The 25,955-nt window shown below is 39.2% G+C and overlaps 1 protein-coding gene across 5 annotated transcripts in view; it reads left to right on the forward strand.

Moving 5' to 3' along the window:
* PSD3 (pleckstrin and Sec7 domain containing 3) overlaps window positions 1-25,955 on the forward strand; it is a 453,546-nt gene that overhangs the window by 46,773 nt on the left and 380,818 nt on the right. For 4 of the 5 annotated variants that reach the window (XM_087418634.1, XM_087418636.1, XM_087418637.1 and 1 more), the window contains exon 1: window positions 11,702-11,776. The exons of the other annotated variant lie outside the window; for it this stretch is intronic. In XM_087418634.1, coding sequence (XP_087274760.1) covers window positions 11,708-11,776 — 69 coding nt within the window. In that variant the 5' untranslated portion in view covers window positions 11,702-11,707. Of the gene's footprint in view, window positions 1-11,701; window positions 11,777-25,955 lie in introns of those variants that run through there. 5 annotated transcript variants of the gene reach the window in all.

The following is a 25,955-nucleotide window of genomic DNA, read 5'->3' on the forward strand; positions in this document are numbered from 1 at the left end:
GGAGCGCGAGCACTTAACCGCTAAGCCACGGGGCCGGCCCTCTTGTCTTTTTGATGATGGCCATTCTGACATATGTGGGGTGATATCTCGTTGTGGTTTTGTTTTGCATTTGCCTGATGATTAGTGATGTTGAGCATCTTTTCATGTACCTGTTGGCCACTTGTATGTCTTTTTCAGAAAAATGTCTATTCAATTTCTTTGCCCATTTTTTAATTGGATTGTGTGATGTTTTTTTGCTGTTGAGTTATATGAGGTTTTTTTTTATGTCTTTTGGATATTAACCCCTTAACAGATATATGATTTGCAAGTATTTTCTCCCATTCAATAGGTTGCCTTCTCATTTTATTGATGGTTTCCTTTCCTGTGCAGAAGCTTTTTAGTTTGATGTAGTCCCACTTGTTTGTTTTTGCTTTTGTTGTTTTTGGTTTTGGTGTCAAATCCAAAAGGATTATTGTCAAGACTGGTGTCAAGGAGCTTACCATAACTCTGTGTATTCTTCCTGGAGTTTTATGGTTTTAGATCTTATGTTCAAGACTTTAATCCATTTTGAGTTGATTTTTGTGTATGGTGTAAGATAGGGGTCTAGTTTCATGATAGTTCTTTCTTTTAAAAAAAATGATTTTTATGAACTCTTTTTTTTTTTAATGTTTGCTTAGCTTTATTTATTTATTTATATATTTTTTGATCTAACATCTGTTGTCAATTCTCCTCTTTTTGCTGAGGAAGATTGGCCCTGGGCTAACATCCGTGCCCATCTTCCTCTACGTTATATGGGACGCCGCCACAGCATGACTTGACAAGCGGTGCTTCGGTGTGCGCCTGGGATCCGAACCTGTGAACCTCGGGCCGCCAAAGTGGAGTGTGCGCACTTAACCGCTGCGCCACCAGGCTGGCCCCTGTGAACTCTTTATAAAGTAAGGAAATTAGTCCGTCAACTTTCATGTGCCTTGCAAGTATTTTTCCAACATAAGCATTTTTAGTGACTGGATAATTTCCGTTATTTAGAAATACTGTAATTTCTTTGAATGGAGGGTGTTTTGCTTCCAGTTTTTCATTACAATGCTGTCAAGAACATCCGCTTAATATTTTCCTAGGCAATTTCTTAAAAGTGTAAATGGTAGATATAAGGGAAAACACATTTTTAAGGCTTTGATTCATATTATTATATTTCTCTGTAGAAAGATCGTATCTACATTGACCAGCAGTATATGATAGAGTGCCTGTGTCCCAGTAACTGATGATATTACTAATGTTATTGAAAACAAATAGGAGTTGGTCTTTCTTCTTTCGTGAATTGCCTGTTTATGCCTTCCTTAAGGAAGAGTTTGACTTTTTGTATAATTTTTTAATTCTGAAATTCCAGTTATCTACCAATGGAGTGAACTGCCTCACTTTCCCATCACTGATGGTATTAAAGCACAAGTTAAAGATATTGGAACTGTTTAAGGCCAGGAAATGAATATTTATTAGCTTACAATTATAAGTCAGCCTTTATACCTGTTCTCACTTTTTTCTTTCTGTTTTAATGTTACAGATAAAGAACAAGAGGCTTAGATAGGCCAAGTAACTTATCCAGGGTCCCGTAGTTGTAAATGGCAGAAATAAGGTATAAAGACTGTTCTGCCTGACCTTGTAGCATGTTTCTTTTACTCTACCACTAGCCTTCCACTCCTGGGCCGTATCTGTTTAAGAAGACGTACTTACGTTAGATGATAAGTTAGCTGTTGAGGTCTAAGGTACATTTTGACCAAAAAGATGAAATTTTCAGAAAGTATCTCTGTAGAAATTTTCTAATGTGATATACAGTATTTCAGAAACTTGCTGTGTTTTTGTTTTTACTTTTCTGCTAACTGTTCCACTAAGAACCGCAGTGTGTTAGGGATATAGACAATGGGTGGGGAGTAGGGAGAGACCTTTTCCTTAACAGCTCTGACCTCTCCCCTTTCGCCGGGCTTCCAGCTCTTGCCACCTTTGAAAGCTTTCCCTCCTGCTTGCCGCTCAGTGGGCTTCCACACTCCCGGGAGTGACACCTTTGCTCGCCTTGGTCCTCTCCACTAGCACGTTTCCCTTCACGCTTTGCTGGTGGAATGCTGCTCTCTCTAGTTCCCCCACACCATGGCAACAGGACGTGGTAACTGCTTTCCTTGCGGTCAAGGAAAAAGACTTGGTATTGACCTGTTGTTTGCTGTTAGCACTGTGGTCCACCCTTTCCTCCAGTAAAAAGCAAGGAAGTACTGGACTCTGGTCCAGACTCCAGGACCTGCTGGATGTAATAGCTAGCAGGAGCTCAGCAGTTTAAACTCCAGTGTCCCATGACGACTGATTGCAGAACAGCACCCATAGCATCCTCCTTCCCTGCTCTTCTGCCCCTGCACTCTCCGTGCCTTTTTTTTTTGGTGAGGGAGATTGGGCCAGAGCTAACATCTGTTGCTAATCTTCCTCTATTTTTTGTATGTGGGATGCTGTCACAGCATGGCTTGATGAGTGGTGTGTGGGTCCTCGTCCAGGATCTGAATCTGTGAACCCTGGGCCGCTGAAGCTGAGTGCGTGAACTCAACGACTACACCACTGGGCTGGCCCCTGTGCTTTTTTTTTCAAACTTGACATGTTGTATGTTAGAGGTTTATTTGTTTGTACAGTGTCCGCCACTAGAATGTAGGGTCTGGGTGAGTAGGATTTTCTTTTGTTTACTGCTCTACATGTTCCCTAAGACCAGCACATAGCAGGGGCCCTGCAAGTATGTGTCAAATGGGCCACAGGACTTGGTGGGGGAAAGCCTGATTTTGTTTCCTAGAATTTGCTCTCCTTGAATCTCTTCCCCTTGAAAGAAGATTTGGATTATATTTGGCCTTCCCTGTGAAATTTGGTCAACTCCAGGGGATTTTGAAGTCCGTCAGGTCCCAGAGCCTGAGCCAAGTGAGAGCCCAATAGGAGTGGATTATAGTGCACATAAAAGGTTTGCATGTGGAATAGTTCAGACTTTGGTTTGAATTCTGACCCCAGATGTTTTTAGTCACTGTCTAAGTTTGAGGAAGGCTTTCTGAGTGTTTTCCTCATCTGTCAAATATGCATAATAATGGCTGCCTCCTTGGTGTGCAGTGAAGGTGAACTCTGACAGCGTATGGAAACAACTTGTATATAGGAAGAAAAATGAACAATGGTGGTAATGTGGTTCTTAGTGTTTTAGTTTTCTTCTGTGATTTCCTGTTGATAAATGGAGTTATTTCCTCAATTGTATTGTACTTCCTGCCTTTTACTAATTTAGGGAGCTTGTACAATGTGCTGGTTAAAAGCTCGATGGGTGACTTTGGAGTTTGACTGTGGGATCTAGTCCTTCTTCTGCCACCTGTCAGCACTGTGATGCTGGGCAAGAGTGAGGCTTAATTTATGAACAACAACAAATGGCTATAATAGTAGTATTTACCTCAGAGTGGATATAAAGATTCAGTGAGATAGTGCTTAGCATGAAGTTTGGTCCATAGGAAGCACCCAATAACTTATATCCTGTAGTTTAATAATAATAGTTATAATAGCTAGTAGAGTTGAAGGACACTTAGACTTTGTATGGTTTTCCTACTCTGTTTCTAATTCTGCCTTCTAGGGTAATAAAGAATAAATCACCATCCTTTTCAGTCGCAGTCGTTTGTATACAGTTAAGTGCTGCATAACGATGTTTCGGTCAACAGACTGCATATACAACGGTGGTTCCATAAGATTAGTACCATAGAGCCTAGGTTTGCAGTAGGCTATACCATCTAGGTTTGTGTAAGTACACTCTGTGATGTTCCCACAATGACAACATCACCTAATGATGCATTTCTCAGAATGTATCCCTGTTGTTAAGCAATACATGACTATACTTAAGATTGGATCCTGTTATGGACTGGATTGTGCTCCCTCCCCCCCCATTCATATGTTGAAACCCTAACCCCCAATATGACCGTATTTGAAGATAGAACCTTTAGGGATTAAGGTTAAATGAGGTCGTAGGGATGGGGCCCTAATCCTAAAAGACTGGTGTTCTTAAAAGAAGAGGAAGAGAAACCAGAGATTTCTCTCTGTCTGCAAGGGTGCAGAGAAAAGGCCACGTGAGGATAAAGCGAGAAGGCAGATGTCTACAAGCCAGGGAGAGAGGCTTCACCAGAAACGAACCCTGATGGCACCTTGATCTTGGACTTTCAGGCTCCAGAACTGTGAGAAAGTTCTGGAGCCTGCGTCTTCAGCCACCCAGTCTGTGGTTTCTTGTTATAGCAGCCTGAACAGACTTATAGATCCTTTTCCTTTCCTCATGTCATCATCCCTGTCTTCTCTCTGTTTTCCTCTTGAGCCAGTTTTCAGATGCCTTGCCATCCTGGTCACCACTGTCTAGACACTTTCAGGTATGCCAGTGTCCTTGTTAAAACAGAAAGCCCAAGATGCACTCAGGACTCCCCGGTGGTCTGAGCAGTTTGGGTACTGGATGCACTACCCTTCTAATGAAATCTAAGATTGCGTTAGGTAGTCATCTGAACAAACCCCCAGGACTAATGTCTACCCCATCCTATATTTGGTCTATTATTTTAGTCCAAATTTAAAATTTTATCTTTTTAATTTCAGCTCTTTTTTCCAGACTGTAGAAATCGTTTTGTTGGAACCCTACTTGTACAGGAATTTAGAAGTCTGGACCAACCAGTCTACCCACTCATTTAGTGCTGGCAGTTTTCATGCTGTGTTTTAGTCAGTTTCAGCTGCTGTAACAAATTACCATAAACTGGGTGGCTTAAGCAATAAACATTTATTTCTCACTGTTCTGGAGGTTAGAAGTCCAAGATCAGGGTGCTGACTACCAGTCCAAATTTTAAATTTGGACTAAAATAATAGACCAAATATAGGATGGGGTAGACATTAGTCCTGGGGGTTTGTTCAGATGACTACCTAACGCAATCTTAGATTTCATTAGAAGGGTAGTCAGGTTGTCAGGTTCTGGGGAGGGCCCTCTTCCTGGATTATAGAAGGCTTTCCTCTTGCTGTGTCTTCACATAGTAGAAGGGGGGCTACCCAGCTCTCTGGCCTCTTCTTATAAGGATATTAATCCCATTCATGAGGGCTCCACCCTCATGACCTAATCACCTCCCAAAGGCCCCACCTCTGAATACCATCACATTGGGATTAGGGTTTCAACATATGAATTTTGGGGGACACAAACACACTGCACTGTGTTCCTAGCAGTGGCTGCCTAGTCTGCTCCTATACTTCCAGTGGGGAGGAGCTTGCTGTTTTGCTATGGAACGTATTCCACTCTTGGATTCCTTCAAGTGTTTGGAGGAATGACGTATGTTGAGCCAAAATCTGACTCTACAGCTTCTATTCTTTGATCACACCTGTGTTCTCTAGAGTGGCAGAATATGTCTGTTCTACCTGCACATGACAGTTTCTCATAGACTCCCCTTTTCTCTCTTGTTATTTTCTCTAAACATTCTAACAATATTTTACTTAGTATCATTGGGCAAAATCAATCTACTTGGTTTTCACAAGCCAAAGTTAGATAGATAAATGAATCTGTAAATGCATAAATAAATAAGGAGTCTAATTGACAGAGGGACACTGCATTTGGTTTGTTTTAATGAGTAGCTTCCATCAGATCATTCTCTATGAAAATCGATTAAGGAAATAGGCTATTTTTCCTTATTATTTGAATTAGTAAGATTCATACCTTTCTTCTCTGTTTAGTATGATAAGCATTAAATCTTTATCTGAACTCTCCATAGTATTTAAAACAAATCATTTCTTCTAGACCCTTCTGTGGCAGATATTTATCTTTTTTGTGCCCAGTTCCCTTCCTTTTTTGTGGGAATCAAAGGCAGATGGGAAGCTGGGCTCAGCCTCCCTGAGCTGCAGTCCGAGGCAGGCAGACCTTCCCTGGCTTACCTCTGGCCACTGGGTTGAGCCTGTGATCTCCTCTGGCATTGAGTTCTCAGGAGGGTGGTTCTGAGCTCCTGCCTGTTAAGACTACTGGGGGCAGCTGGGCCAGTGTCCGGCTGACAGTGTCAAGGGTCCAGAGCCCAGGTGAATAAAGGTGACTGTCCTTGGTGGTGAAGCAGCAGCTCCAGCAGGGCTCTGGCAGGGTAGGCTGTTCTGTGGTAGGACCTTGGCTGTGCTTCACCCCACTTGGTCCCAGCCTGAGACTGAGTCTACAGGCCTCCCACAGACAGTGAATTACCCCAAACCGTGCCAGAAAACAAGTACTTTTCCTGCCTAACCTAACCTGAGTCGGTTTCTTGTTTTTAACCAGGAACCTAGACAGGTACATCCTTATTTGACTGTTTTGAAGTCGAGGTGTAGGATTCTGGTGTTTAATCATCCCTGCCTAAGCACGTCTGAGGTTGGCATGTACTGGTTAAGGAATGCACTCTCTAGCGTATGTAATTGCTGTTTATGTGACAGTTAGGAGTTATTTCTTCTCATCCTTAACTGATTTATTTTCGGACTACTCTTTTAGGAAATATTTAATTATTTGACCCTTTCAAAGCAGGTAGTGTTAAGAGAAGGAGGTCAGGCAGGGAACGTGCCGGGATGTTGGAATTTAGGACATGGAAAGTGTTATAAAAAGATAAAGCTATGTCTGCTTGGCTGGTAGAAAGGTTATAACAATCTAATAGGAGCATTGACGTTGGAACTGAGCTCAATGGAGGGGCTCTAATTGCAAATATAAGAAAATGAGTAAAGTTGGTTTATCAGTGATTGGATATATTGGGGTAAATGAGGTTTTTTTTTTTTTTTTTTACCTAGCATGTATTTTTCATTTCAGAAAACTAGATGATTAAGAAATAATTAATATTATGCATATAAATGTATATACATTTTATTAGCAGGAATAAACTTAAAATTCTTAAAGCGATATGTAATTTGGAGAGTTTTAAAAAAAATCCCCTGCGGGCCATTCTTAATGGAGACCATGTGTCTGTGGTGTCTGCAGATCCATAATAATAATCCATCCTTTTCCCCTGAATATTTACTCCTTGTGACTAGAATTTTCAGATTTTGAAAGATCCTTGGGTTTACTTTAAATTACACCCATTTGCTTTAAATTATAGGTAAGTTAACAGGGATTCAGGTCTGTAGAGTATGAGAGCCAAGGCTAATAGTAATGACAGATCCTTTGTAACAATTTGGATATTGAATTTTACTAAAGATGAACTTCAAAGTATCAAGGGCATTTGATTAATGTGATCTTACACTATCTTGCTGAAAAATCTCAGGGGAATTTTTCTTATTAGTCCATTTCTGTGAATATCATACATTGAACAAATAAGGTATAGTGTGATCTCTCTTTAGAAATGGCCACTAATGAAAAGCCATTGGTATAAGATAATTTTTTAATGAGTCCTAAAACATGGATACTTTGTATTTCATTACTGAGTGTCCTGTGTCCCCCCCCACCCTCCCGGAATTGATAATGTTTTCTGGTCATTCCACAAATTCACATTGTACTGTGGATTTCTAAATCTAAATTCAGCTGTTTTGTTTTCAGGATTTAATTAAGATAATGTATTTTCTGGAACACTTGAACAAAGATATTTGTGGGAAAGTGATTTTTAAAAGAATGTATGACTATGATGTAACTTTACTTAGCACCTTAGAGCTGTTATTTAAAATGGATCCCAGTAAGAGAAGCCATTCTGGAAGGCATTGCTAAATGTTAGCCCTTCCCTCACATGTTTATTAAATAAATAAATTTTATATCAGAACTTAAAGATTTTAAAGAATGTTATCCTTTACCACAGAAATGCGAAGGATTATAAGACAATACTATGAAAAACTATATGCCAACAAGTTGGACCATCTGGAAGAAATGGATAAATTCTTAGACTCATACAACCTCCCAAAACTGAACCAAGAAGAAATAGAGAATCTGAATAGACCAATCACAAGTAAAGAGATTGAAATAGTAATCAAAAACCTCCCAAAAAATAAAAGTCCAGGACTAGATGGCTTCTCTGGTGAATTTTACCAAACATTCAAAGAAGATTTAATACCCATCCTTCTCAAACTATTGCAAAAAATAGAGCAAGATGGAACACTTCCTAATACATTCTACGAGGCCAACATCATCCTGATACCAAAGCCAGACAAGGACAATACAAAGAAGGAAAATTATAGGCCAATATTGCTGATGAACATAGATGCAAAAATCCTCAACAAAATAGTGGCAAACTGAATACAGCAATATGTATCATACACCATGACCAAGTGGGATTTATACCAGGGACGCAGGGATGGTTCAACATCCGCAAATCAATCAACGTGATACACCACATCAACAAAACGAGGAATAAAAACCACATGATCATCTCAATAGATGCAGAGAAGGCATTTGACAAAATCCAACATCCATTTATGATAAAAACTCTCAACAAAATGAGTATAGAAGGAAAGTACCTCAACATAATAAAGGCCATTTATGACAAACCCACAGCCAACATCATACTCAGTAGGGAAAGTCTGAAAGCGATTCCTCTGAGAACAGGAAGGAGACAAGGCTGCCCACTCTTGCCACTGTTATTCAACATAGTACTGGAGGTTTTGGCCAGAGCAATTAGGCAAGAAAAAGGGATAAAAGGAATCCAAATAGGCAATGAAGAAGTGAAACTCTCACTATTTGCAGACGACATGATTTTATATATAGAAAACCCTAAAGATTCCATTGGAAAACTATTAGAAATAATCAACAACTACAGCAAAGTCTCAGGGTACAAAATTATCCTACAAAAATCAGTTACATTTCTGTATGCTAATAACAAACTAACAGAAAGAGAGCTCAAAAAGATAATACTGTTTACAATTGCATCAAAAAGAATAAAATATCCAGGAATAAATCTTACTATGAAGGTGAAAGACCTATACAATGAAAACTACAAGACATTATTGAAAGAAATCAATGATGACATAAAGAAGTGGAAAGATATCCCATGCACATGGATTGGAAGAATAAACATAGTTAAAATGTCTATATTACCTAAAGCAATCTACAGATTCAATGTAATCCCAATCAGAATCCCAATGACATTCTTCATGGAAATAGAACAAAGAATACTAAAATTATATATATGGGACAACAAAAGACGCCGAATAGCTAAAGTAATCCTAAGAGAAAAGAACAAAGCTGGAGGCATCATAATCCCTGACTTCAAAACATTCTGTACAAAGCAATAGTAATCAAAACAGCATGGTACTGGTACAAAAACAGACACACAGATCAATGGAACAGAATTGAAAGCCCAGAAATAAAACCACACATATATGGACAGCTAATCTTCAACAAAGGAGCTAAGAACATACAATGGAGAAAGGAAAGTCACTTCAATAAATGGTACTGGGAAAACTGGACAGCCACATGCAAAAGAATGAAAGTGGACCATCTGGTATCACTATTCACAAAAATTAACTCAAAATGTATCAAAGACCTGAAAGTGAGACCTGAAACTGTAAAACTCGTAGAAGAAAATATAGACAATACACTATTTGACATTGGTCATAAAGGAATCTTTTCGGATGCCATGCCTACTCAGGCTAGGGAAACTAAAGAAAAAGGAAGTGGGTCTTCATCAGATTAAAACAGCTTCTACAAGACAAATGAAACCAGGATCAAAATGAATAGACAACCTACCAGCTGGGAGAAAATATTTGCAAAACATATATCTGACACGGGGTTAATCTCCATAATATATAAAGAACTCACACAACTGAACAACAAAAAAACCAACAACTGATTAAAAAATGGGCAGAGGAAATAAACAGACACTCCTCCAAAAAAGATATACAGATGGCCAGTAGGCATATGAAAAGATGTTCAATGTCACTAATCTTCAGGGAAATGCAAATCAAAACCACGCTAAGATATAACTTCACGCCCGTTAGAATGGCTATAATCACCAAGACAAAAAACAACAAATGTTGGAGATGATGTGGAGAAATAGGAACCCTCGTACACAGCTGGTGGGAATGTAAACTGGTGCAGCCTCTATGGAAAACGGTATGGAGATTCCTCAAAAAATTAAAAATAGAAATACCCTATGATCCAGCTATCCCACTACTGGGAATCTATCCAATGAACCTGAAATCAACAATCCAAAGAGGCTTATGCAGCCTATATTCATTGCAGCATTATTCACTAGAGCCAAGAAGTGGAAGCAACGCAAGTGTGCCTTGACTGATGATTGAATCAGGAAGAAGTGGTATATATATGCAATGGAACACTACTCAGCCATAAAAAAAGACAAAATTGTCCCATTTGCAGCAACATAGATGAACCTGGAGGGTATTATGTTAAGTGAAATAAGACAGAAAGAGAAAAACATCGTATGATCTCACTCACGTGTGGAATATAAACCAACACATGGACAGACAAAACTGAATAGTGGTTACCAGGGGCAAGGGGGTGGGGGGTGGGCACAAGGGGTGAAGGGAGACATGTATATGGTGATGGACAAAAATCTACAACCAAAATTTCACAATGTTATAAACCATTAAGACATCAATAAAAAAGAATGTTATCCTTTTCCGAGTAGACACTTTGGAAGGTGATATATCTTATTTCTATGATGTTACAGTAGCTCAACATGTTGTTGGATCTTTTTCCTTTGGAATTGCATTTATATCCTCCATTGTATTTTTAAAAACTATCCTCAGTGGTGATGGACCTTTATTTTTTTGTGGGTGAGTTTTATGTTTGAGTCAGACTACAACTGTTAAAGTTTGCTTTCTGTAAGCCAGGTGATAGCAATAGGAAATAGTTTTTCTTTAGTGAGACATGAGGTGTGTCTGTAAAGAAACTGTTATGGAACCAAGTGGGCTCGCCTCCTGGTGAGTTAAATAAGACTCTACACCAGTGGAAGTTGTTTCACAAAGTAAAGTGTATTTGCAGCAAATAGGAGGCCATGAGGAACCATTTCCAAAGTCATGGCGTCCCCGAACAAAGGGAAGTAGGAACTTTTATTTGGTTGGGGAATGAATATTCAAAAGGGAGAGGTGGGTATTCGCTTGCACAGGCTCAGTTGGAGAACGTGCTTCCAAATAATAAGGCCTAAGTTCCTCCTGGAGAGATCTTTGCATTAAAAATAAGGCAAAGGTAATAGGCAGAGCTCTTCTGATGAGGCTTGGTCAGTTTCAGGATGGTTGGTGGTTACATCTCCTTCACATACAAAAGGAAAAGAAACAACTTGGAAAAACAGTTAATTGCTTCCAAACCCATCTTGGAGTTTCTCGAGGCACCTAGTCGGTGACAAAACCTCCTGTCTGATATGATGTGAAAACTGGTTTTGGGGGTTATTTTAGAATAGGATTCTAAATGATTTTCTCAGGGTTCCTTGAAATAACGTGTGGTTTCCTAGAGTCACTCTTTGAATGAGGGCAGTTCATTTAGACGTACAAGTTCTGTTTTTAAAAATAAAGTTCAATATACTTTATGGTCTGCTTGTGAAATCTTCCTCAATGTCCGAGGATCCTAATTAGTCAGAATTGGACTTGGGAGCAGGTTTTTGAGTTGAGAAATCTCAGTTATTGATGGAAATATGTGGCTGCCCTGAAGCAGTGTACTGAGTTTTCCGTGGGGGCTTTTGTTTCCCCCTGGGGAAAGGGTATAGTGTGTTCCTCACCTTCTCCAAGGCCCTGGGACCCCAAAACAATTGAGAACCAAGAAGGTCTTCTTTCTCTGGCAATTTCAGGAACTATGGGTACTTGGACGTGGATTTCTGCACCTGGTTCTTTCATCAGTCCAAAGCTGTCCTCAGGAGCTGAAGTGAGTATCTCCCGTGGACGTGGTCACTCCCTTAGTTCCTCACAGGGACTGCCTGTTGAGTTATGGTGGTTTACATTCACATCTTTCACTAGCCTCCTGTTGAACATGTTGGGTGTTAGAAGCACGTCCTCTCATAGCTTCTGGGAATATTTGAATGGCCCTTGATACCTAATCCTAATTCTGTGCATTTGGAACGAAGTTAAGTTTTGGGAGAAGGCTGTGTTTGCCCAGTCAGTTGATTTTCCTGATGACCTGCATGTTACTTTTATGTGCCCTCATCAGTCACACTGATCATGTGACTGTTTTGGCAGTTAGTGGATATTTTTAGTAAGTGTAAGGGAGTCACTCCTACCAACATATGTGGTTATTTGCCTTTCTTTTATTTTAATTTTCTGGGTGAAATAGTAAAGAGAACATTGTCCTGAGAGTCAAAGGAGTTAAGGCGCCTTCTGGACCAGCTCATAGTTAAAGGACTTCAGCAGGGTGAACCTGGCATGTGTTAGGCATTCTAAAAATAGTTTAATGAACAATTTTGCATTACATTTCAAGATATATTTTAATATAAAAATCAGGTTTTAAATGACCCATCTATTCAAACTGAGCTCCAAGAAAATGTACTTGTTGGTCCTGAGACTTTGTGTACCCCTTTGCCCACTGCTGACTAACCCTGAGGATCTGAGGTTACCCCCTGTTTGAGAAGCACAGTTGTAGGGCATAACTGGAAGCTAAGAGGTCTGGAGAAGTATGCATTTTTAAAAACTACTTTGTTTGACAGTCTAGTATAGAGTGTAAAAAGTTTGTGAGGAGTGGAATGGCAATCCATTTGTGAAGTGTATAGTATATAGCTGCCTCATTAAGAAATCCATCTTGTCTCAGTGAGAAGCATTTCCTTTAAAACAGCCCAGTGTATTCCACCCTTTACTGAGGGTCAAGTCAACTGTTTCCCTGACTGTAGGACTGTGTGCCAGCTGTAACCCTGGGGAAAGTTATACATGACATTTTTTTTCATTATGAAAAAGGAGATTAAAATACTTGCTGCCTACTCCCCTCATCAGGTGTTGTAAGGATTAATGAGATCATGCTAGGAGTTTAACCCAGGCATGGCTTGTACTCTGCTATTAAGCTTCCATTTATTTTGTTGACATGTTGCTTTAAACAATAAAATAAAGTGCTGTATTAAGCTTAAGACCCATTCAGTAGGTGTGATAATATCCATGTGTCAAAATGATGAGCAGGCCTTTTGGCTTCACATGTTTTAACTTGCCGTCTCAAGAATCCCGCAAGCTTGACTACTGCGTGTTGGACTGGATGCTTTTTCTGTCGACGTCTTACTGCGTTTTGCAGCTTCAAGTCTGTTTGTGGGGACTCGGCTTCTTGAATAACTCTAGGCTGTAATTTTTTAGAGCATAGTTTAAACCTTGTGTCCTACTTGAGTAATAAATTGTCATTCTGGTGACCTGCCATGCATTATCCCCAGGGGATATATGATTCATGCTGTCACTGCCAAGGAGGGGCTGATGGGACGAGAGGAAACGAAGCCTTGCCAGGGAAGCCTGTGGTCCTTTTGTGAGTGGCCCAGTAAGGGTGCTGGTTTCCTGAAGGGCGCAGCCTCCTTTCCGTAGGTAGATCTCCCCTGATTTCAGTTGCAGAAATTTCCCTTGGGCTTTGGCAGGATGTGCTCATCCATCTTTAGGTTGCCACGACCCAATTGGTATAACTAAGTGTGAAAGTCAGATGCCAGAGTGTTCAGATAGATGTTATTTCTCAATGACCAATGAATGAAGCTACTGGAATATAAAACAGCAAAGTTTAAAATAATGTTGATATTCAGGATGGCAGGATTGGGGGAGGAGGTGGAAATGAGATGGGAGAAATATAATTTTAAACTTTTAAAATTCCACTGAAGTATAATGCTTAATTTTTAGTAGATTCTAAGCAATGAGTTAGGCACATTTAAAAATAGCTTTTTAACATGAATGAACCTTTTTATGAACTGAGCTTCAATGAAGGATAAGTTGGTCATGCAAATTGTGTTTTAGTGGTCTGTTTTAAATATTTTAGGGCTGGGATTTTAAAAAAACATTTTAGGGCTGTAAATGCAAAAAGTCTGACCTAAAAGCAGCACTAATTAAAATAATAGTTCTGTTATGTAGCCCGATAAGAAATCTGTGACACTTTGTTTATAATGCTATGTTTACTTTGAGTTTCAAAATATGCAAAAGGAGTGGCTTGGATGTAAAATGGAGACCACTGGTGCTGAGTGAGTTGAGAATAGTTGTAGACACAGGGGTCTTTGTGCTTCTCTGGGAAAAAACACCCAGTTAAGAGCCACTCCACACTCCAGCAGCTTTGGAGATCAAGGGAGACCTTGCCATAGAGAAGTTAATAGCAGTTGGTTGCTCATGAGGTAACATTATAAAGGAGAAAATCATTGTCTATCCTATGAATTGGTTCTGGGCAACCCAATCCTTGAAGTTAAAAATTAGTGCTCCAGGTTTTGAGGAGTAAACCATTAGTTTTGTGCAGTGTAATGAGTTACTAATTAGAATTAGAAAATAATATTTCTTAGAATTTATTTATTTATTTATTTATTTTTTGGTGAGGAAGATTAGCCCTGAGCTAACAACTGTTTCCAATCCTCCTCTTTTTGCTGAGGAAGATTGGCCCTGGGCTAACATCCGTGTCCATCTACCTCTACTTTATATGTGGGACACCTGCCACAGCATGGCTTGATAAGCGGTGCGTAGGTCCGTGCCTGGGATCTGAAGCTGTGAACCGCGAACTGCCAAAGCAGAGCACGTGAACTTAACTGCTATGACACTGGGCCAGCCCCTCTTAGAATTTATTTTAATTGAGCTATTTTGCCTGTAAATATAGGCAAATACAGATAGGAACTATGCATATATGTGCTGTCTTCTTAATGAGGTATTATATGTTTTGTAGGAAGTACTGAAATGCATAAATTCTATGTTTTTTGTAACTTTTCTTTTCTCTACATGAAGCAGGCCTACCTATTGGGGCTAAATTACCTGACACATCTACCCGCATTCACAGAGAGGTAGCAAGCGAATAGTACAAGTATGCAATACCTAGGATGAATGGACCGGTCTGATGGGGCCAGCTTGATAAATCCTACCCTTTCCACTGACATATTTGCTTCATGTTGCGATAATGTGGCCTCTATATTTTAGCTATAAGCAAGCCGTAAAATATTGTGTTTCATTAAATTTGGAGTACTATTAATAAATTATTTATACCTGAAACATTGCTGACCATACGTTTCCCCCTACCCGGTTTGTTTCTTGTTTGCTTCCAGCTATGTTGTGTAGCAGAAATTCCCCGGGCAAGATAAATGTAGGGAACTAATCATTGGTTCTAATTTTTAAACGTTTTGATGGTCTTCACTTACCCTTCTGAGTAATTTTGAAAAAGGAGAATTGAATTTGTCTTGTCGATGCTTTGCATTTTTGTTGTTGCTGGTCAGGTATGTATAACATAAGGAAAATAAGCTAAGGTTTATAAACTGGGAATCCATAGAGCACAGAAACCATAGAGAACCTGGTATGTGCATGAGAAAAGTTCTGAAGGAAATTTTAATTTTAGAAGCAGAAATTAAAGGGGTTAGGTTCTTTGTGGTTTGTAATGTTTGGGAATATATATGGTGTCTAAGCAGAACTCTGCCAAAGGTCATGGCAAATCCTGGCTCCACTGGTTACCTGATGTGACCCTTAACCTTTCCATGTCTTCAAGATAGGAGTGACAAAAGAACCTAGATCTCAGGCATTAGTAAGGATTAGGTGATAAGATTTTATATAAAGTTCTTAGCAGAGTGTCTGGCTTATTGTTTGTAATCATACATAACTTTTTGTTTTTAAATTAAAAAAATGTTTTTTAAACCAACAAGAGCTGTCTAGGCTAGTCAGTTCTTCAGCAGTTGGAGGCATTCGAACTTCAGGATGCTGTGGAAGGGTTCAAGCATCAGCTTGATAGTCAAACTGGAATAACTCAAAGTCCGTCTAAGAAGGATCTTTTTACCCAGTAAAAAAGACCTCTCACTGGAGATGCATTGGCAGTTTTGTTTGCCATTTTTTCCAAAATGACAGTATTCTTCTCACCTTCCCCTCCCCCTGCTAGGTCCCTTTTGCTGTGTGTCTGTATTGTCATGTATTCCCAACTTGAAAGCAAACCAAAGATTTCTAAGTGTTTTAATGTTGGAGAAAAATTTTTAAGGGAATTCCTGATAGGCATGACAAAGTTTTAAGAATCATGGTTGGCCTGTCTTCATTTTGAGACTAATATAAAATTTTTGCAAAATGAAAGCCAGTGTCGTAGGTTTTACATGGTTTCATCAGGAGAGCAAGTGATGTCTGTTATGGGCATGAGGGGCTGAGCTCTGGGAAGTGGAGGAAGCACAGACACTGTTGACCAGGACTTAGAAATGTATTGTTAGACAGATACTTGACTTATCATGCTATTTGACTGAAGAGAAATAAAATACTTTTACGGCAATTTTAAAGACCTCTCTAGAAGAATATTTATATCTACAAATACTTTCTATATATATTTAATTTTTATGGCTATTCTTTTGTTGTTGTTGTTTTTGTCTTGAGTTAGCTTAAATTGTAAAAACCTTCTCTATGTTCTGCATTACTGTCTCACCGTGTTGACAACTGTTGGACTCCTAAGTTCTGAATTGACTAATTAAAGAAGATAGTCTTGTTTCTACCACTGCTTCATTAACAATGCTTATGCATAGAGAGTTTCTCCTTCATATTTAACTAAAATTTCTCTGTTGCTGCATTTCTCCACTTTTCAGTGGAGTTGTAAAATGTATAATTGCCATATTCTCTTTAACTTCTAGTCTTCAAGAGTATGATTACCCCTGAGAAATGTTTTTATATTTGGCCTAAGCTTTTTCACTCCCTCCAGAAGTCTCCTTTTCAGCTCCTTAAGTGATCTTCATTATTTTTTTTTCAGTTAGGCTTAGAACTCTAATAAGGATCTAATTGGGATCTGTTGGTTATACTTAGAAAGAGTATAAAAATGACTGACTGCCTCCCATTTTTAACAGCCTTGTTAGGTGAGCAATAGTCACGGAAGCAGCAGTTTATTATCAGCTGATGACCTACAGCGAACCTTAGTGTATTCACTAAGGTAATTACTAAGTGTAATTAGTGTATTACACTAATTAGTGTAATTCACTAATGCATTTCAGGATTTGCTTTTATTCAGTTGTTTGTTGGACAGCCTTCCATTATTTTATGATTGCTGCTTTAATTTATTACGCTGACATTCACAGAACCCTTTCCCAAATCACATCTAAGTAACTGCAGTTTTCTCTCTCGCTTCTCTTTCATCTTGTCTCTTGCTTCTTCTTTGTATCGTGTATTCTAACCAGATGTGCTGTTGACTATTAATATTCAGAAAACACCTCTTGATCCTCTTTCCCCTTTAATTAGGATTCCTTCTTACCTATCAAAGACTACACTCCCCATTCTGACATTAATAATTTTTCAAAATCAGTGGATACTTGAGTGTCATCATCGTTCAGGGCATGCATCTAAGTGATGAGAACTCAAAGAGAGATAAAATAGAGTCCAAGGCTCAGGGGACTTACTGTCTATTTTATCATCAGTACAAGAGATATTATTGTAAGTGTTGACTCAAATTAGTAGCACAGGGATTAAGTGCTGTAGGAATTCCAAGGAAAGGATAACATGAAAAATGTTGTCTGGTTTGGGATGGTTTTCAGGTTAGAGGTGGGACTGTGCCTTGAAAAAAAGAGTTGAGTATTAGTGTGGCAGCCTACATGTGCCTGGCCTCATGTTTCTTGTCACAGAGAGCACCATGGGAAGAGGAGTGACTTATCTAATGGGTGAACTGGGGAGAAAGAAGGAAGATCCTCAGCTCAGAAACAGCCTGCACTTGGATTTTTCTGCCTAAACACACCTGGCCCTGCTGGGGTGGCCGGGGTTGTCTAGCTGTGCCAGTGACTAGCTGGGGAAATCTGGCTGATTCTTGTCACAGATCTATAGCCATTTTCCGTAGTCAGCTTTATCAGTAGTAAAGATGATGTCTTGACTCACATTTCCTTCTTGGTCTGATGTGAGCTTGGAGAGGAGGGTGGAAGGACAAGGTTGGTGGTCATAAGGCAGTGCACACTGAGTAGATGAATACTGTTGGTTAGTGTGGTGGAACAATGAGAGATGAGAGCTGGATAGGAGCTTGGAGCCATATTGTGCAGGGCTGCAGAGTGTGGACTTTATTTTGTAGGCTGAGGACACATTCAAGTTTTTGAGCACTTTAAGTGTATGGAGTTTTGTTTTAGTGCTGTGAATCTGATAGTGCTATAGAATGGTTTCCTATTTTCATACTTTTTTTTAAGCCTTTACTTCAAAGCTTCTTCAGCTGGGATTCACAGAACTTCTGGCTTTGAAGTAAGATGTTGTGAAATATCTTGAAATCTTATGTAGGATATTGTAAAGGGGTTATCTTCCAAAAAGGGGTTAAGAGCCACCACTAAACACCTTTGTATTGTTTGCTTATGGGACGTATAGGAAGAGAATTTTACCATTAAGTATGACGTTTACTCTGGATTATTTTGTAATGTAATTATTAAAATAATTTGATGTTGAATTTTATCAAATATTTTTCTGCGTGTATTGTATAGGTTTTTCTGCTTTGATTTGTCAGTGAGGTAAATTATATTAGTCGAGATCTAAAATTAAAACAGCTTTGCATTCTTGGGATGAGGCCAACTTGGTAGTGATGAATTATCTTTTTTTATATATTGTTGAATTCATTTTGCTAATTTCTTGTTTAGGATTTTTACATTTAGTTTTGGGAGAATGACCTGCAATTTTTCTTCACGGGAAAATGTAAATGTTTTCTGTGACTCCTTGAATACTCAAGGAATTCATGCATTTCAAAACCTTCAAACAAACAAACAAAAGACAACCAAAAACCCCCAAAGCCCCCCAAATTGGAAATAATAATACATGGTATATGATGAATAAATAAGTAAAGTAATTAATACAAAAGGGTAGGAGCTATAAAATGAAAGTCTCTCTCTAACCTCAGAAACCCAGTTTCCTTGGCAATCTGTTACCAGAGATTGTGTGTGTGTATGTGTGTACACACACATACATATATACCCCTCCCCCCTTCCATAAATGGTTGCATATTCTACACACTGTTTTCCACCTTACTCTTTTTACTCAGTAATGTATCTTGGAGATAGTTCTAGTGTAGCACAAAAAGTCTTCCTCTTTCTTTTCTTAATGTGTCTGTTGTATTTCCTCATATTTCAGAAGAGTTAACTACTAGACCCGTTGATAGACGTTTAAGTTGTTTCTTGTATTTTGCTGAAACAAGCATCATTTTGGCATGTAGGTGTTTTGGGGAATAAATTCCTACAAGTAGAGTTGCTAAAAGAGTGTGTACATTTCAAGTTTTGATAAAAATAGCCAAATTATCTTCTGGATGGGTTATGTCTCTTTCCACTCCCCACAGCATCTGAAGCGTCCTGGCCTGAGGCTCACGCCCCACAGCACAGGTTGCTCGGTTTCCTGGTCATGCCAGTTGCACCCCCACTTCGCTCCACGTGCAAGTGCATTCATTATTAACTTGGTGATCTCATAAGCTTTGGCAAGCAGTGATTTCCTGCTAGAGAGCCTCACGAGAGCCTTGGAAACTGCTGTGTTCTAAAGTGTTACTGTGGGGATGAGAGGATGTTCGCAGAACGCCAAGATCAGGTGTTCTAACTGATTCCTGCCTCTTCTTTATGTCCCCCACTTTCCAGGCCATAATGGATTAGTGGAAAGAAACACAGCCAATGCTGCTTCTATCTCTGTCAGCTTTCCAATGCTAATGATGACTGGAGAGGACGGAGATTGATGGGATGACATGGAATTAGCTCTTGGAGATTTGGCCTCTGTCTAGGCAATTCTTACCTTTAACTGCTGTCTCCCTGAGTTAGATGCATTTCTAGAGTTGTGTACAGTCTGCCTTCTTCCCTGAGTGATTATTTATTCTGAAGCCCAGGAGTGAGGAGGTGAGTGATATGTGCTCCAAGAGTTGGCACTCAAATTCTTACTGAATTTGAAATAGTTGTAGTTGTAGGCATGGGCGGGGGAGACGTGGCGGGGAGACTTAACTCTTGGTTACCCCTGTGTCATTTTTATAAAGAGCACCTCTAACTGGACCCCTGGTTGTCACGAGAAACAGTGATAAAGCAGTGACCAGGAGCTTTGGGGTCTGGCCTCAGCTGAATGGGCCAGAGAAGAGTGGGAGTAGGGAGGTAAGGAAGAGCAAAACCCTTAATCCTTTTGTCTTTATCTGTTAAGTGTCTCTTCCATTATTAACAGTAATCTTTAGGCTAGAGAGGGATATATGTAAAGCACTGATATTTTGCCAAAATAGCCTCAAGTTTCTTAACAATATTAACCAAAACTGAGAAAATATTAAAGTGACAAAACAAAATAAACCATCTTCTAAGAAAGACTTGGTTGGTAATGTGCCATAAAGATTTTTCCTATCTGATTTTTCTCTAGTGATTAGGTCTCGCTTGCTCAGAAACTTCTAATATACTTCTCTCCCTTAAATTGACAACCAAATAATTGAATACAAAGTCCAAACTCTTTAGCCTGACATTTGAAACTCTTCAGTGCTAAACTGCTTCTTCAGTGTCTTCGTCCTTGCTATTTAAAGTATGTTCCTGGACCAATAGCATCAGCATCACCTAGGAGCTTGTTACACGTGTAGAATCTCAGACCCCATCCCAGATATACTGAGTCCGAACTAGAATTTTAGCAAGATCCGCAAGTGTTTGGTATACCCACTGCAGTTTGAGAAGCACTGATCTATTTCACTTTTCTCAGCCTCCCTTTGTGTCCTACAAGCAGCTTAACTGGGCTAGCTGTCATTTTCTGAACATGTTCTTCACTTCCCCAGTAGCTTGCCTTTCCTCACATGATATTGTTTTCCCACAAATGTCCTTTTCTCTCAACTTCCTTCTGTCTTTCCTTCCATTCATCCAATTTATTAGGTATGTAAAATGTGCTAAGAACTGTGATTTGGATAGAATTTCAGATATGATTGAAAACGGAGTTTCTGCCCACTGCTGGTACAGGCTCTCTGGAGGACAGCTTGGCAGCACACGTCAAGAGTCTTATGTGTACATTTCCTTTGACCCCAAGATTTTACTTCTAGGAGATTTTTCTAAACTAAGAATCAGAAAAGAATGTAAAGAAGTGTGTAGAAAGTTGATCACTACAACGTTATTTACAATAGTAAGAAATTGATTAATAAATTATATTACAATCATACAGTAGACTATTATGTAGTCAAGAAAGTAAGGTATATATGTATTAATGAAATGAAAATATATTAACAGTATATTATTGAATAAAAAGTGTTATTAAAAAATGCACATTTAACTCCTCTACTCCAAGGGCTTATAGTTGAATAAGTAAGAGAGATATGTAAACCAAATAATATGGAAATACAAATGTAGTAATAATGATAATTATAGTGATAACAGCAGCAACTAACATATGTTGGACACTTATAATGTTCTGGGCTGTGATCTAAGTGCTTCACATGAGTTATCTTCCTTTATCCTTGCAAAAACCCTATGAAGTCAGACTATTGTTACTTCCAGATAAAGAAATTTTATCTTCATGTGTTTTAATTTTTGCCAATATGATAGGTAAAAATTGGTAACTTTTTTTATTTGGTATTTCACTGATTTTTAGTAAGGTTGAACATCATTTAATGTATATTGGTCATTTCTGTTTACATGTCTCGGATTGTCTGGTTTTGTCTTCTGCCTGTTTTTCTGTTGGGTTTATCTTTTTTTTGTGTGTGTGAGGAGATCAGCCCTGTGCTAACATCCGCCAATCCTCCTCTTTTTTTGCTGAGGAAGACGGCCCTGGGCTAACGTCTGTGCCCATCTTCCTCCACTTTATATGGGACGCCGCCACAGCATGGCTTGCCAAGCAGTGCGTCGGTGCGTGCCCGGGATCCGAACCAGCGAACCGCGGGCCGCCGCAGCGGAGCGCGCGCACTTAACCGCTTGCGCCACCGGGCCAGCCCCAGGGTTTATCTTTTTCTTATTAATCTGTTGGAATTTGTTGTATCTTGGATATTTAAATATATGTTGCAAATATTTACTCCCAGTCTATGCTTGTCTTTTATCTTTGTTTATGTTGTCTTTTATCATTTTTCTTTACTGTCAGACTTATCGTTGTCCTTGATTTTTGATAGTGTCTGCTTGCTGTTAAGCCCTTCTCCCTAATAAACTGTTTGGAGTCTCACGAGAGTTAGAGAATAACAAAGTTTCCCAAAATTGTCCATATGTAAGAGCCCTGAGGGGCTCTCCTGAATAAAATATAAAATATATATATATCCTGAATAAAGTATATATATTTAATTGCATGAACTTGTAAACATGTATACTTTGGCTACTCTGAAAATCTACTTTCTATGTTCTGAATATATGTTTGCTGGATTATTGTGTTCCAAATAAGGGAAGTATTATACTAATAATACTACCACCTACTTATATTTTTTTATTAATTTGCTCTTGTACAGAAGATGATTTGTTCTCAGCTCCCCCAAGCAAAATTAGGGATCTGTAATCAGACTCACAGCAGTCGTCTTTGTTCATAAATTGATGTGAGCTGCCAACCTCAGGTCACCAGATTTTATCACATCTAAATAACATGTATAGGTGGCAGTCTCTAACTTTCATATGTGAATCCCAAAAGTTAATTTATAATTAAATTATTTGGTACTCTGCTTTTACTTTTCCACAGAAACAAGTCAGTTTCTAGGTTTCCAGCAAGCCCAAGCAAGCATTCTTAAAATTAACTTTTTTTTTTTTTTTTAAAGATTTTATTTATTTATTTTTCCCCCAAAGCCCCAGTAGATAGTTGTGTGTCATAGCTGCACATCCTTCTAGTTGCTGTATGTGGGACGCGGCCTCAGCATGGCTGGAGGAGTGGTGCCTCGGTGCGCACCCGGGATCCGAACCCGGGCCACCGGCAGCGGAGCGCACGCACTTAACCGCTAAGCCACGGGGCCGGCCCTAAAATTAACTCTTAATAATATTTTGTAAAGCATTGAGTATTATTTGAACTCAACCTAAAAAATATAGTTTATCACATTGTTTGTATATTCCAGTTATAGATGTAAAAATGGAAAGAACAAGCCTTTAATCCTCTGAAGCTCTGGTGTTCAGAGCCTGTGGGGTATGTGGGTGGGTGGATGGGGAGTAGGGTGTGTGTAAATATCTTTAAAACTATAAAAGTCAAGACACCTCTTGGTGAATCATTTATTCTCCAGTGTTCTGTATGAAAGAACAAAGATAATTTGCATTCACTCGTTATTTTTTAGCTCATGTATTGTCTGTTGAAAATCCAGCGTTTGTGAGGATGACTTGCCTTATGTAGCAATGGGCATTTCCCCCTACTGTACTCCTTGCATTGCTTGGATCCAAAAGCAACTTTGTGGTAATAGCATTGTTCTCATTCACTGCACAAATTTAAAGCAGTGATAATAGCAATAACAACTTAAACAAATCAGTTGTAAAATACCCACAATAAGCCAGAAATGTTAATAGTCCGTTTTCCCAGGTGTTTTGTGTATTGCAGGGATGGTGGAGGTGGCCTGAGAGTAATGGGCTTTGTTCCTTGCTGTCAGCTGTCCTCTGTTCCTTAGTACTTGTTGAGGGCTCAGTTGTACCCCATATTGCTCCAGAATAGTAGCTCTTCAGTGTCAGCATGCCTGAGAAGCAGCTTGAGGAGTTCTGTAGGAAGTCAGGTCCTCCAGCCCCACTTCCAGGACCAGATCCAGTAGGCCTGAGCAGTTGAGCAAGCTCAGTTTATCCATGAGCACCCCAGCAACTCTTGCTGGTCCCCCGTACCAGCAGAAATTCTGCTCTGGAGTGTTTCACTCCTCCTGCGTTATCTTTCTCTCAAGTATGAGTCAGAACAAGACAATTCTTGGATCACCTGCATCTGTGGATGAGGCTGATGAACTTGGTCAGGGCACCAGCGTCACCTTGATGTCCCTGAAGAGGTAATTGACCAAATGGGACCTAAAAGTCCTGAAAGAATTATTAACTTTTAACATGCTTATGTAAGCAGTTTCTTTCTGAGAAGTTTACTCATTTTGGCTTACAAATGAATAGTTTGTGTCTTTGTAAAAACTAAACATAAAACGGGAACTTTTTAGTATTCCAGCTAGGCAATGCTTGAGTTTAAAGAAGGGAGATCTTCGGGAATCAAAATCCAGGTCACTGTCAGTTTGTTAGTGTCTTTACCTGTTGACTGCCCATCAGACTTGCCTGCAGCTGGGATGCCGAGAAGTCATCAGTGGAAAATCAGGCAATTAATACATCTTGCCTTGTCAGGACATTTTGAAGAAATGACTTTACTGGTAATTAACAGAGGTATTACCCTGTTATATTTTTATATCTCACATAATATATATTTCACTTTTCTATATCATTTTAAATTAAAATTAAAAATTTGATGAAAAAATTTCACCAAAACCATTGATAACTAGTGTTATTTGTCTGAGAATTGACTTGGAATTTTTTGTTAAATTTCTGTTTTCAGGACTTATGTTCTCTTTGGTGTCTTTCTTGACCTCGACTTGACAGATGCGTATTTTATAGATCATTTTCCCTCAGCTCATGCACATTTCGTCATAGTAGGCATCTGTTAACAGCTGGAGGTGAGATGCCTGGTGTCATCTGGTCTGGATTTATGTTCTGCAGGCAGAACCAGATGCTTCCCAGGGGGGTGACCTGACTTCTCTGATTGTCTCTTGATGAGACCAAACTCATGATCATTGGCATTCTTCAAGAGGGGCATATGCTTGGAGTTATTTTGCTCTGGTAAAATGTAAGTAGACCATATATTTTCTTGTAGAAAATAGTGCAATGATTACATTATTCCTAATATTTCAGGTGCTATTTTAGCTTAAATTACAGCTTGGACTTGATGACTTTCAGAATGTTTGTATTTGCCCAGAGGTACTTTTTTGTCTGTACATGCAGGTTGGGTAAATGGCTTATATTTCATAAGTAGAAAAGATGGCTAGTTTAATTCTTTTGATCCCTCACATGTCTCCTTGGAGGAGAAGAAAATTATGGCTGATTTGGTTACCTTAATCAAGAACAATCTTTAGCATGTCTTATTTGTAAGATCCAGTCCTAGTATTACATGTTTCACTAAAATACATAGCCGCTGTCCAGAGATGACTTTTAGGTTAAGGGAAACAAAGATGTAGCAAACTGAGGTGAGAAGACACTTTTCATGATGCCCACCTTGAATTCACATTTAACATCTATTTTTCCTTCCTGGCAGAGTGCCAAATGACATGTTTTTAAAAAATTAAGAGTGGATTTAATGTTTTTCAGAAGTTAGGTGGAAGCTTTGAAATAAGTAAAGATACTTTGATATTTTGCAAAGCTTAGATTTAGATGAATAAGGCTGGTGCTTAGTTGTAACTTACGTAACTTTTTGTGGTATTTCTGCCAAGGCTTCAAGGCTTTTTTGAGGTTGCTGAGTTTCTAAGGACTCAGCAAAAATGTTTATGAACACTTGCTGTGAGCCTGTGGTCTCTGTCTGCTTTGCATGGCACTTGTTTTGATTGTTCTTAGTACCTAGCGGTCCTCCTTTTTTTTTGAGTGCACAGAGGAACATTTGTGAATGTTATTTATTTGAAGTCTGGTTGATTTCCTCAGAGGGATCTTGATTGTGCTGGGCTGACTTTTACAGTTCTCTGTGGCCTTTCCATCTTCCCTCATGTTCCCCATGGTGCTCTCTGTGTGTCGAAAGCCCCAGCCTCTTGAGCAGGAACCTGGAGCCTGTAGCAAGTAAGGAGAGGTCTTCAAAGGTTGAAAAATGTGTGTTTTTCTTTTTAAAATCTGGATCTTCATAATGTCTGCTTCATTTATGAGGTTTAAACCTTATCAGAAGCGCACAGGTCCAGAGCCTGAGGAAGGTGAAAAAGTTAGGTAGCAGGTAGAGAAATGAGAAAGGCAACATGAAGACTTGAATCGCTGGGTCTGCACATCTGCCATCAAGGTCTCACCGTCTCTTGTCACCAGTTATGAGATGGCGGGAAAGGCAGAGCATGTATTGTGTGCTAATAGCATTTGGTTGCT

The sequence above is a fragment of the Ceratotherium simum genome, chromosome 28, assembly GCF_057802395.1.
Source record: "Ceratotherium simum simum isolate JZ-2026a chromosome 28, ASM5780239v1, whole genome shotgun sequence".
NCBI lineage: Eukaryota > Metazoa > Chordata > Mammalia > Perissodactyla > Rhinocerotidae > Ceratotherium > Ceratotherium simum.